Source organism: Oncorhynchus nerka, linkage group LG24 (genome assembly GCF_034236695.1).
Source record: "Oncorhynchus nerka isolate Pitt River linkage group LG24, Oner_Uvic_2.0, whole genome shotgun sequence".
In the NCBI taxonomy this organism is placed as follows: Eukaryota; Metazoa; Chordata; class Actinopteri; order Salmoniformes; family Salmonidae; genus Oncorhynchus; species Oncorhynchus nerka.
In genome coordinates, this window is record NC_088419.1 from 5,784,572 (window position 1) to 5,797,231 (window position 12,660).

The following is a 12,660-nucleotide window of genomic DNA, read 5'->3' on the forward strand; positions in this document are numbered from 1 at the left end:
TGTTGTCATAATATGATTCTAATATGGGCCAAAACGACAAAATGCAGACGTAATGGTTTTATCAGAAACTTGACGAAATAAATCTGTGTCAAATAACTTGATTTCTATTGATGGGTACACATTTTATTGTTAATGAATAATCTGCTAGGTGGTTGCTACCTAAAGTCCTCAGGACATTCACAGTATTAAGCAAGACAGCCTTCTCTTCTTGTGCACCAGACTCATGGAATAGCATGGAAGTGATATCAGTGATATCTGACTAAGATTATAACATGGTATCAGAAGTGATATCTGACTAAGATTATAACATGGTATCAGAAGTGATATCAGTGATATCTGACTAAGATTATAACATGGTATCAGAAGTGATATCAGTGATATCTGACTAAGATTATAACATGGTATCAGAAGTGATATCAGTGATATCTGACTAAGATTATAACATGGTATCAGAAGTGATATCAGTGATATCTGACTAAGATTATAACATGGTATCAGAAGTGATACCTGTGATATCTGACTAACATTATAACATGGTATCAGAAGTGCTTCAACCTCGTCAAATATAAAACAGGAGAGATTATTTCAGAGAAATTAATAATGTTCCTCGAGTTTTGTTGGAGCTCAGAGTCATGAAAAGTAGCTAACAGCTAACAGATCTCTCATGTCTCTTCGTTGAACACCCGAGCGGAGCCGTTGCCATGGATACTTAGGCTCAGAGCCACCATGAGCAGAGTGCATGCAGAGCGAGCAGAGCACAGGGGGCGTGTGACAGACCGAGAGGAGCAGCTAATTGGAATTACTAACGGAGGAAGTTACTTCTGGTTTCGGGTAGAAGCAATTGGGGCTGGGTAGTGTACGGTCTGAACGTCACGGCCATGGGTAGGAATCAGACTTAAAATGAATGTCTATGCAGGGCTCTTAACCACAACCCTTTTCAAATCCTCTCTTTGTGGCACACTCTTACCAGGCTCTATGTGCCAGCGAATAGAGCCCGGGGACAAGGTTATATCGTATTTAATCCAGTGTCTCAGAACAAGTCCAGCTCACATCAGTACGTGATGTTAACCAAAAAGAGGCTTTTAGATCTATATAAGGTCATGTGAGTATTGTACGTGATGTTAACCAAAAAGAGGCTTTAGATCTATATAAGGTCATGTGAGTATTGTACGTGATGTTAACCAAAAAGAGGCTCTTAGATCTATATAAGGTCATGTGAGTATTGTACGTGATGTTAACCAAAAAGAGGCTCTTAGATCTATATAAGGTCATGTGAGTATTGTACGTGATGTTAACCAAAAATAGGCTCTTAGATCTATGTAAGGCCATGTGAGTATTGTCCATTCAAGTATCCAAGCCAGGGTAGGATCTATTCTTGACGACTTTGTCGGGTGAAGTAAGAATAACGAAAAACTCAAGACTATTCCGAATACTTTACGGGACATTTGTAGGTAGATTACAGTACCTTATCTTGACAACCAGCTCAGTGAAGGAGGGTCTGTCGCGGGGGTCGTAGGACCAGCAACGGGTCATGAGGGAGTAGAGGGCAGGAGGGCAGTTGTCAGGTTTGGGTAGTCGGATGCCCTGCTCCAGCTGGTTAATGACGTCACGGTTCTCCAACCAGAAGAAAGGCTGCTGCCCCTGGCTCAGGATCTCCCAAATACACACCGCTAGGGGCGGTGGAGAGAGAGAAGGAGTTACACATAGATACATACCGCTATGGAGAGAGAGACAGAGAGGAGAGAGAGTCAAATAGCCTTGCTATTGAGAAAGGCCGCCATAGGCAGGCAGACCTGGCTCTCAAGAGAAGACAGGCTATGTGCTCACTGCCCACAAAATGAGGTGGAAACAGAGCTGCACTTCCTAACCTCCTGCCCAATGTATGACCATATTAGAGAGACATATTTCTCAGATTACACAGATCCACAAAGAATTCGAAAAAATAAACCCAATTTTGACTCCCATATCTACTGGGTGAAATACCACAGTGTGCCATCACAGCAGCAAGATTTGTGGCCTGTTGCCACAAGAAAAGGGCAACCAGTGAAGAACAAACACCATTGTAAATACAACCCACATTTATGCTTATTTATTTTTCCCTTGTGTACTTTAATCATCTGTACCATGTTACAAGATTGTATATAGACATAATGACATTTTTAATGTCTTTATTGTTTTGAAACTTCTGTATGTGTAATGTTTACTGTTAATTTTTACTGTTTATTTCACTTTTGTATATTATTTACCTCACTTGCTTTGGCAATGTTAACACATGTTTCCCATGCCAATAAAGCCCCTTGAATTGAATTTAGAGAGAGAGAGCGAGAGAAAAAAGAGAGAGAGAGCAAGAGAGAGAGAAGAGAGAGAAAGAGAGAGAGAGATAGCGAGAGCAAGAGAGAGAGAGAGAGATATGCAGGCACACAGAAATGACCCCCCCCCCCTCAAAAAAAAAAATGAAGACAGACTTACCGAACATCCAGACATCGCTAGCCGTGGTGAATCGCCTGAAGTTGATGGATTCTGGAGCCATCCATTTGATAGGTAATCGAGTCACAGAGGCTGTGGAAACGATTCAGAAAGATGGCAGTAATGTTTGTATATATTTAGAAATGTGGGGACACTATTTAAGATGTTATTACTCCGTGTACGATGGAAATGCGTCTTCTGCTTTTTCCCCCCAACCACTCTGATCTACAGAGCGTGAGGAGCGGCCGGTAGCCTAGTGGTTAGAGTGTAGAGGCGGCAGGTAGCCTAGTGGTTAGAGCGTAGAGGCGGCAGGTAGCCTAGTGGTTAGAGTGTAGAGGAGGCAGGTAGCCTAGTGGTTAGAGCGTAGAGGAGCGGCCGGTAGCCTAGTGGTTAGAGCGTGAGGAGCGGCCGGTAGCCTAGTGGTTAGAGTGGAGGAGCGGCCGGTAGCCTAGTGGTTAGAGCGTGAGGAGCGGCCGGTAGCCTAGTGGTTAGAGTGGAGGAGCGGCCGGTAGCCTAGTGGTTAGAGCGTAGAGGAGCGGCCGGTAGCCTAGTGGTTAGAGTGGAGGAGCGGCCGGTAGCCTAGTGGTTAGAATGGAGGAGCGGCCGGTAGCCTAGTGGTTAGAGCTTAGAGGCGGCAGGTAGCCTAGTGGTTAGAGTGTAGAGGCGGCAGGTAGCCTAGTGGTTAGAGTGTAGAGGAGGCAGGTAGCCTAGCGGTTAGAGCGTAGAGGCGGCAGGTAGCCTAGTGGTTAGAGTGTAGAGGAGGCAGGTAGCCTAGTGGTTAGAGTGGAGCAGCGGCCGGTAGCCTAGTGGTTAGAGTGTAGAGGCGGCAGGTAGCCTAGTGGTTAGAGTGTAGAGGCGGCAGGTAGCCTAGTGGTTAGAGTGTAGAGGCGGCAGGTAGCCTAGTGGTTAGAGTGTAGAGGCGGCAGGTAGCCTAGTGGTTAGAGTGGAGGAGCGGCCGGTAGCCTAGTGGTTAGAGTGTAGAGGCGGCAGGTAGCCTAGTGGTTAGAGTGGAGGAGCGGCCGGTAGACTAGTGGTTAGAGTGTAGAGGCGGCAGGTAGCCTAGTGGTTAGAGTGGAGGAGCGGCCGGTAGCCTAGTGGTTAGAGTGTAGAGGCGGCAGGTAGCCTAGTGGTTAGGGTGGAGGAGCGGCCGGTAGCCTAGTGGTTAGAGTGTAGAGGCGGCAGGTAGCCTAGTGGTTAGAGTGTAGAGGAGGCCGGTAGCCTAGTGGTTAGAGTGGAGGAGCGGCCGGTAGCCTAGTGGTTAGAGTGTAGAGGCGGCAGGTAGCCTAGTGGTTAGAGCTTAGAGGCGGCAGGTAGCCTAGTGGTTAGAGTGTAGAGGCGGCAGGTAGCCTAGTGGTTAGAGTGTAGAGGAGGCAGGTAGCCTAGTGGTTAGAGCGTAGAGGCGGCAGGTAGCCTAGTGGTTAGAGTGTAGAGGAGGCAGGTAGCCTAGTGGTTAGAGCGTAGAGGAGGCAGGTAGCCTGGTGGTTAGAGCGTAGAGGAGCGGCCGGTAGCCTAGTGGTTAGAGTGGAGGAGCGGCCGGTAGCCTAGTGGTTAGAGTGTAGAGGCGGCAGGTAGCCTAGTGGTTAGAGTGTAGAGGCGGCAGGTAGCCTAGTGGTTAGAGCGTGAGGAGCGGCCGGTAGCCTAGTGGTTAGAGCGTAGAGGAGGCCGGTAGCCTAGTGGTTAGAGTGGAGGAGCGGCCGGTAGCCTAGTGGGTAAAGCGGAGGAGTGGCCGGTAGCCTAGTGGTTAGAGTGTAGAGGAGGCAGGTAGCCTGGTGGTTAGAGTGGAGGAGCGGCCGGTAGCCTAGTGGTTAGAGTGGAGGAGCGGCCGGTAGCCTAGTGGTTAGAGTGTAGAGGAGGCAGGTAGCCTGGTGGTTAGAGTGGAGGAGCGGCCGGTAGCCTAGTGGTTAGAGTGTAGAGGAGGCAGGTAGCCTAGTGGTTAGAGTGTAGAGGCGGCAGGTAGCCTAGTGGTTAGAGGGTAGAGGCGGCAGGTAGCCTAGTGGTTAGAGTGTAGAGGCGGCAGGTAGCCTAGTGGTTAGAGCGTAGAGGCGGCAGGTAGCCTAGTGGTTAGAGTGGAGGAGCGGCCGGTAGCCTAGTGGTTAGAGCGTAGAGGAGGCAGGTAGCCTAGTGGTTAGAGTGTAGAGGCGGCAGGTAGCCTAGTGGTTAGAGTGTAGAGGAGGCAGGTAGCCTAGTGGTTAGAGCTTAGAGGCGGCAGGTAGCCTAGTGGTTAGAGTGGAGGAGCGGCCGGTAGCCTAGTGGTTAGAGTGTAGAGGCGGCAGGTAGCCTAGTGGTTAGAGTGTAGAGGAGGCAGGTAGCCTAGTGGTTAGAGCTTAGAGGCGGCAGGTAGCCTAGTGGTTAGAGTGGAGGAGCGGCCGGTAGCCTAGTGGTTAGAGTGTAGAGGCGGCAGGTAGCCTAGTGGTTAGAGCGTGAGGAGCGGCCGGTAGCCTAGTGGTTAGAGTGTAGAGGCGGCAGGTAGCCTAGTGGTTAGAGCGTAGAGGCGGCAGGTAGCCTAGTGGTTAGAGCGTAGAGGCGGCAGGTAGCCTGGTGGTTAGAGTGGAGGAGCGGCCGGTAGCCTAGTGGTTAGAGTGGAGGAGCGGCCGGTAGCCTAGTGGTTAGAGTGTAGAGGAGGCAGGTAGCCTGGTGGGTAGAGTGGAGGAGCGGCCGGTAGCCTAGTGGTTAGAGTGTAGAGGAGGCAGGTAGCCTAGTGGTTAGAGTGTAGAGGCGGCAGGTAGCCTAGTGGTTAGAGGGTAGAGGCGGCAGGTAGCCTAGTGGTTAGAGTGTAGAGGCGGCAGGTAGCCTAGTGGTTAGAGCGTAGAGGCGGCAGGTAGCCTAGTGGTTAGAGTGTAGAGGCGGCAGGTAGCCTAGTGGTTAGAGCGTAGAGGAGGCAGGTAGCCTAGTGGTTAGAGTGTAGAGGGCCTAGTGGTTAGAGTGTAGAGGCGGCAGGTAGCCTAGTGGTTAGAGCTTAGAGGCGGCAGGTAGCCTAGTGGTTAGAGTGGAGGAGCGGCCGGTAGCCTAGTGGTTAGAGCGTAGAGGAGGCAGGTAGCATAGTGGTTAGAGTGGAGGAGCGGCCGGTAGCCTAGTGGTTAGAGCGTAGAGGAGGCAGGTAGCCTAGTGGTTAGAGTGTAGAGGAGGCAGGTAGCCTAGTGGTTAGAGTGGAGGAGCGGCCGGTAGCCTAGTGGTTAGAGTGTAGAGGCGGCAGGTAGCCTAGTGGTTAGAGTGTAGAGGCGGCAGGTAGCCTAGTGGTTAGAGTGTAGAGGAGGCAGGTAGCCTAGTGGTTAGAGCTTAGAGGCGGCAGGTAGCCTAGTGGTTAGAGTGGAGGAGCGGCCGGTAGCCTAGTGGTTAGAGCGTAGAGGAGGCAGGTAGCATAGTGGTTAGAGTGGAGGAGCGGCCGGTAGCCTAGTGGTTAGAGCGTAGAGGAGGCAGGTAGCCTAGTGGTTAGAGTGTAGAGGAGGCAGGTAGCCTAGTGGTTAGAGTGGAGGAGCGGCCGGTAGCCTAGTGGTTAGAGTGTAGAGGCGGCAGGTAGCCTAGTGGTTAGAGTGTAGAGGCGGCAGGTAGCCTAGTGGTTAGAGTGTAGAGGCGGCAGGTAGCCTAGTGGTTAGAGCGTAGAGGCGGCAGGTAGCCTAGTGGTTAGAGTGTAGAGGAGGCAGGTAGCCTGGTGGTTAGAGCGTAGAGGCGGCAGGTAGCCTAGTGGTTAGAGCGTAGAGGCGGCAGGTAGCCTAGTGGTTAGAGTGTAGAGGCGGCAGGTAGCCTAGTGGTTAGAGCGTAGAGGCGGCAGGTAGCCTAGTGGTTAGAGCGTAGAGGCGGCAGGTAGCCTAGTGGTTAGAGTGTAGAGGAGGCAGGTAGCCTGGTGGTTAGAGCGTAGAGGCGGCAGGTAGCCTAGTGGTTAGAGCGTAGAGGCGGCAGGTAGCCTAGTGGTTAGAGTGTAGAGGCGGCAGGTAGCCTAGTGGTTAGAGTGTAGAGTCGGCAGGTAGCCTAGTGGTTAGAGTGTAGAGGCGGCAGGTAGCCTAGTGGTTAGAGCGTAGAGGAGGCAGGTAGCCTAGTGTTTAGAGTGTAGAGGCGGCAGGTAGCCTAGTGGTTAGAGCGTAGAGGAGGCAGGTAGCCTAGTGGTTAGAGTGTAGAGGCGGCAGGCAGCCTAGTGGTTAGAGTGTAGAGGAGGCAGGTAGCCTAGTGGTTAGAGCTTAGAGGCGGCAGGTAGCCTAGTGGTTAGAGTGGAGGAGCGGCCGGTATTCTAGTGGTTAGAGTGTAGAGGCGGCAGGTAGCCTAGTGGTTAGAGGGTAGAGGAGGCAGGTAGCCTAGTGGTTAGAGCTTAGAGGCGGCAGGTAGCCTAGTGGTTAGAGTGGAGGAGCGGCCGGTAGCCTAGTGGTTAGAGTGTAGAGGCGGCAGGTAGCCTAGTGGTTAGAGCGTGAGGAGCGGCCGGTAGCCTAGTGGTTAGAGTGTAGAGGCGGCAGGTAGCCTAGTGGTTAGAGCGTAGAGGCGGCAGGTAGCCTAGTGGTTAGAGCGTAGAGGAGGCAGGTAGCCTAGTGTTTAGAGCGTAGAGGAGGCAGGTAGCCTAGTGGTTAGAGCGTAGAGGAGGCAGGTAACCTAGTGGTTAGAGTGGAGGAGCGGCCGGTAGCCTAGTGGTTAGAGCGTAGAGGAGGCAGGTAGCCTAGTGGTTAGAGCGTAGAGGAGGCAGGTAGCCTAGTGGTTAGAGTGTAGAGTCGGCAGGTAGCCTAGTGGTTAGAGTGTAGAGGCGGCAGGTAGCCTAGTGGTTAGAGCGTGAGGAGCGGCCGGTAGCCTAGTGGTTAGAGTGTAGAGGCGGCAGGTAGCCTAGTGGTTAGAGCGTAGAGGCGGCAGGTAGCCTAGTGGTTAGAGCGTAGAGGAGGCAGGTAGCCTAGTGTTTAGAGCGTAGAGGAGGCAGGTAGCCTAGTGGTTAGAGCGTAGAGGAGGCAGGTAACCTAGTGGTTAGAGTGGAGGAGCGGCCGGTAGCCTAGTGGTTAGAGCGTAGAGGAGGCAGGTAGCCTAGTGGTTAGAGCGTAGAGGAGGCAGGTAGCCTAGTGGTTAGAGTGTAGAGGCGGCAGGTAGCCTAGTGGTTAGAGTGTAGAGGCGGCAGGTAGCCTAGTGGTTAGAGCGTAGAGGCGGCAGGTAGCCTAGTGGTTAGAGTGTAGAGGAGGCAGGTAGCCTAGTGGTTAGAGCTTAGAGGCGGCAGGTAGCCTAGTGGTTAGAGTGGAGGAGCGGCCGGTAGCCTAGTGGTTAGAGTGTAGAGGCGGCAGGTAGCCTAGTGGTTAGAGTGTAGAGGAGGCAGGTAGCCTAGTGGTTAGAGCTTAGAGGCGGCAGGTAGCTTAGTGGTTAGAGTGGAGGAGCGGCCGGTAGCCTAGTGGTTAGAGTGTAGAGGCGGCAGGTAGCCTAGTGGTTAGAGCGTGAGGAGCGGCCGGTAGCCTAGTGGTTAGAGTGTAGAGGCGGCAGGTAGCCTAGTGGTTAGAGCGTAGAGGCGGCAGGTAGCCTAGTGGTTAGAGCGTAGAGGAGGCAGGTAGCCTAGTGGTTAGAGCGTAGAGGAGGCAGGTAGCCTAGTGGTTAGAGCGTAGAGGAGGCAGGTAGCCTAGTGGTTAGAGTGGAGGAGCGGCCGGTAGCCTAGTGGTTAGAGCGTAGAGGAGGCAGGTAGCCTAGTGGTTAGAGCGTAGAGGAGGCAGGTAGCCTAGTGGTTAGAGTGGAGGAGCGGCCGGTAGCCTAGTGGTTAGAGTGTAGAGGCGGCAGGTAGCCTAGTGGTTAGAGTGTAGAGGCGGCAGGTAGCCTAGTGGTTAGAGTGTAGAGGCGGCAGGTAGCCTAGTGGTTAGAGCGTAGAGGCGGCAGGTAGCCTAGTGGTTAGAGTGTAGAGGAGGCAGGTAGCCTAGTGGTTAGAGCGTAGAGGAGGCAGGTAGCCTAGTGGTTAGAGTGTAGAGGCAGCAGGTAGCCTAGTGGTTAGAGCGTAGAGGAGGCAGGTAGCCTAGTGGTTAGAGTGTAGAGGCGGCAGGCAGCCTAGTGGTTAGAGTGTAGAGGAGGCAGGTAGCCTAGTGGTTAGAGCTTAGAGGCGGCAGGTAGCCTAGTGGTTAGAGTGGAGGAGCGGCCGGTATTCTAGTGGTTAGAGTGTAGAGGCGGCAGGTAGCCTAGTGGTTAGAGGGTAGAGGAGGCAGGTAGCCTAGTGGTTAGAGCTTAGAGGCGGCAGGTAGCCTAGTGGTTAGAGTGGAGGAGCGGCCGGTAGCCTAGTGGTTAGAGTGTCGAGGCGGCAGGTAGCCTAGTGGTTAGAGCGTGAGGAGCGGCCGGTAGCCTAGTGGTTAGAGTTTAGAGGCGGCAGGTAGCCTAGTGGTTAGAGCGTAGAGGCGGCAGGTAGCCTAGTGGTTAGAGCGTAGAGGAGGCAGGTAGCCTAGTGGTTAGAGCGTAGAGGCGGCAGGTAGCCTAGTGGTTAGAGTGTAGAGGCGGCAGGTAGCCTAGTGGTTAGAGCGTAGAGGCGGCAGGTAGCCTAGTGGTTAGAGTGTAGAGGCGGCAGGTAGCCTAGTGGTTAGAGCATAGAGGAGGCAGGTAGCCTAGTGGTTAGAGTGTAGAGGCGGCAGGTAGCCTAGTGGTTAGAGTGTAGAGGAGGCAGGTAGCCTAGTGGTTAGAGCTTAGAGGCGGCAGGTAGCCTAGTGGTTAGAGTGGAGGAGCGGCCGGTAGCCTAGTGGTTAGAGTGTAGAGGCGGCAGGTAGCCTAGTGGTTAGAGTGTAGAGGCGGCAGGTAGCCTAGTGGTTAGAGTGTAGAGGCGGCAGGTAGCCTAGTGGTTAGAGCGTAGAGGCGGCAGGTAGCCTAGTGGTTAGAGTGTAGAGGAGGCAGGTAGCCTAGTGGTTAGAGCGTAGAGGAGGCAGGTAGCCTAGTGGTTAGAGTGTAGAGGCAGCAGGTAGCCTAGTGGTTAGAGCGTAGAGGAGGCAGGTAGCCTAGTGGTTAGAGTGTAGAGGCGGCAGGCAGCCTAGTGGTTAGAGTGTAGAGGAGGCAGGTAGCCTAGTGGTTAGAGCTTAGAGGCGGCAGGTAGCCTAGTGGTTAGAGTGGAGGAGCGGCCGGTATTCTAGTGGTTAGAGTGTAGAGGCGGCAGGTAGCCTAGTGGTTAGAGGGTAGAGGAGGCAGGTAGCCTAGTGGTTAGAGCTTAGAGGCGGCAGGTAGCCTAGTGGTTAGAGTGGAGGAGCGGCCGGTAGCCTAGTGGTTAGAGTGTCGAGGCGGCAGGTAGCCTAGTGGTTAGAGCGTGAGGAGCGGCCGGTAGCCTAGTGGTTAGAGTTTAGAGGCGGCAGGTAGCCTAGTGGTTAGAGCGTAGAGGCGGCAGGTAGCCTAGTGGTTAGAGCGTAGAGGAGGCAGGTAGCCTAGTGGTTAGAGTGTAGAGGCGGCAGGTAGCCTAGTGGTTAGAGTGTAGAGGCGGCAGGTAGCCTAGTGGTTAGAGCGTAGAGGCGGCAGGTAGCCTAGTGGTTAGAGTGTAGAGGCGGCAGGTAGCCTAGTGGTTAGAGCGTAGAGGAGGCAGGTAGCCTAGTGGTTAGAGTGTAGAGGCGGCAGGTAGCCTAGTGGTTAGAGTGTAGAGGAGGCAGGTAGCCTAGTGGTTAGAGCTTAGAGGCGGCAGGTAGCCTAGTGGTTAGAGTGGAGGAGCGGCCGGTAGCCTAGTGGTTAGAGTGTAGAGGCGGCAGGTAGCCTAGTGGTTAGAGTGTAGAGGAGGCAGGTAGCCTAGTGGTTAGAGCTTAAAGGCGGCAGGTAGCCTAGTGGTTAGAGTGGAGGAGCGGCCGGTAGCCTAGTGGTTAGAGTGTAGAGGCGGCAGGTAGCCTAGTGGTTAGAGCGTGAGGAGCGGCCGGTAGCCTAGTGGTTAGAGTGTAGAGGCGGCAGGTAGCCTAGTGGTTAGAGCGTAGAGGCGGCAGGTAGCCTAGTGGTTAGAGCGTAGAGGAGGCAGGTAGCCTAGTGGTTAGAGCGTAGAGGAGGCAGGTAGCCTAGTGGTTAGAGCGTAGAGGAGGCAGGTAGCCTAGTGGTTAGAGTGGAGGAGCGGCCGGTAGCCTAGTGGTTAGAGCGTAGAGGAGGCAGGTAGCCTAGTGGTTAGAGCGTAGAGGAGGCAGGTAGCCTAGTGGTTAGAGTGGAGGAGCGGCCGGTAGCCTAGTGGTTAGAGTGTAGAGGCGGCAGGTAGCCTAGTGGTTAGAGTGTAGAGGCGGCAGGTAGCCTAGTGGTTAGAGTGTAGAGGCGGCAGGTAGCCTAGTGGTTAGAGCGTAGAGGCGGCAGGTAGCCTAGTGGTTAGAGTGTAGAGGAGGCAGGTAGCCTGGTGGTTAGAGCGTAGAGGCGGCAGGTAGCCTAGTGGTTAGAGCGTAGAGGCGGCAGGTAGCCTAGTGGTTAGAGTGTAGAGGAGGCAGGTAGCCTGGTGGTTAGAGCGTAGAGGCGGCAGGTAGCCTAGTGGTTAGAGCGTAGAGGCGGCAGGTAGCCTAGTGGTTAGAGTGTAGAGGCGGCTGGTAGCCTAGTGGTTAGAGTGTAGAGTCGGCAGGTAGCCTAGTGGTTAGAGTGTAGAGGCGGCAGGTAGCCTAGTGGTTAGAGTGTAGAGGCGGCAGGTAGCCTAGTGGTTAGAGCGTAGAGGAGGCAGGTAGCCTAGTGGTTAGAGTGTAGAGGCGGCAGGTAGCCTAGTGGTTAGAGCGTAGAGGAGGCAGGTAGCCTAGTGGTTAGAGTGTAGAGGCGGCAGGCAGCCTAGTGGTTAGAGTGTAGAGGAGGCAGGTAGCCTAGTGGTTAGAGCTTAGAGGCGGCAGGTAGCCTAGTGGTTAGAGTGGAGGAGCGGCCGGTATTCTAGTGGTTAGAGTGTAGAGGCGGCAGGTAGCCTAGTGGTTAGAGGGTAGAGGAGGCAGGTAGCCTAGTGGTTAGAGCTTAGAGGCGGCAGGTAGCCTAGTGGTTAGAGTGGAGGAGCGGCCGGTAGCCTAGTGGTTAGAGTGTAGAGGCAGCAGGTAGCCTAGTGGTTAGAGCGTGAGGAGCGGCCGGTAGCCTAGTGGTTAGAGTGTAGAGGCGGCAGGTAGCCTAGTGGTTAGAGCGTAGAGGCGGCAGGTAGCCTAGTGGTTAGAGCGTAGAGGAGGCAGGTAGCCTAGTGGTTAGAGCGTAGAGGAGGCAGGTAGCCTAGTGGTTAGAGCGTAGAGGAGGCAGGTAACCTAGTGGTTAGAGTGGAGGAGCGGCTGGTAGCCTAGTGGTTAGAGCGTAGAGGAGGCAGGTAGCCTAGTGGTTAGAGCGTAGAGGAGGCAGGTAGCCTAGTGGTTAGAGTGTAGAGGCGGCAGGTAGCCTAGTGGTTAGAGTGTAGAGGCGGCAGGTAGCCTAGTGGTTAGAGCGTAGAGGCGGCAGGTAGCCTAGTGGTTAGAGTGTAGAGGCGGCAGGTAGCCTAGTGGTTAGAGCGTAGAGGAGGCAGGTAGCCTAGTGGTTAGAGCGTAGAGGAGGCAGGTAGCCTAGTGGTTAGAGTGTAGAGGCGGCAGGTAGCCTAGTGGTTAGAGTGTAGAGGCGGCAGGTAGCCTAGTGGTTAGAGCGTAGAGGCGGCAGGTAGCCTAGTGGTTAGAGTGTAGAGGCGGCAGGTAGCCTAGTGGTTAGAGCGTAGAGGAGGCAGGTAGCCTAGTGGTTAGAGTGTAGAGGCGGCAGGTAGCCTAGTGGTTAGAGTGTAGAGGAGGCAGGTAGCCTAGTGGTTAGAGCTTAGAGGCGGCAGGTAGCCTAGTGGTTAGAGTGGAGGAGCGGCCGGTAGCCTAGTGGTTAGAGTGTAGAGGCGGCAGGTAGCCTAGTGGTTAGAGTGTAGAGGAGGCAGGTAGCCTAGTGGTTAGAGCTTAAAGGCGGCAGGTAGCCTAGTGGTTAGAGTGGAGGAGCGGCCGGTAGCCTAGTGGTTAGAGTGTAGAGGCGGCAGGTAGCCTAGTGGTTAGAGCGTGAGGAGCGGCCGGTAGCCTAGTGGTTAGAGTGTAGAGGCGGCAGGTAGCCTAGTGGTTAGAGCGTAGAGGCGGCAGGTAGCCTAGTGGTTAGAGCGTAGAGGAGGCAGGTAGCCTAGTGGTTAGAGCGTAGAGGAGGCAGGTAGCCTAGTGGTTAGAGCGTAGAGGAGGCAGGTAGCCTAGTGGTTAGAGTGGAGGAGCGGCCGGTAGCCTAGTGGTTAGAGCGTAGAGGAGGCAGGTAGCCTTGTGGTTAGAGCGTAGAGGAGGCAGGTAGCCTAGTGGTTAGAGTGGAGGAGCGGCCGGTAGCCTAGTGGTTAGA

At 54.1% G+C, this 12,660-nt stretch overlaps 1 protein-coding gene across 1 annotated transcript in view; it reads right to left on the reverse strand.

The window, feature by feature from the left end:
* LOC115110872 (protein-tyrosine kinase 2-beta-like) overlaps positions 1–12,660 on the reverse strand; it is an 89,758-nt gene that overhangs the window by 16,772 nt on the left and 60,326 nt on the right. The window contains exons 20-21 of the mRNA XM_065008568.1: positions 2,470–2,559; positions 1,466–1,670 (exon numbers count right to left, since the gene is read on the reverse strand). Of these exons, the coding sequence (XP_064864640.1) occupies positions 1,466–1,670; positions 2,470–2,559 (295 nt within the window). The remainder of the gene's footprint in view (positions 1–1,465; positions 1,671–2,469; positions 2,560–12,660) is intronic.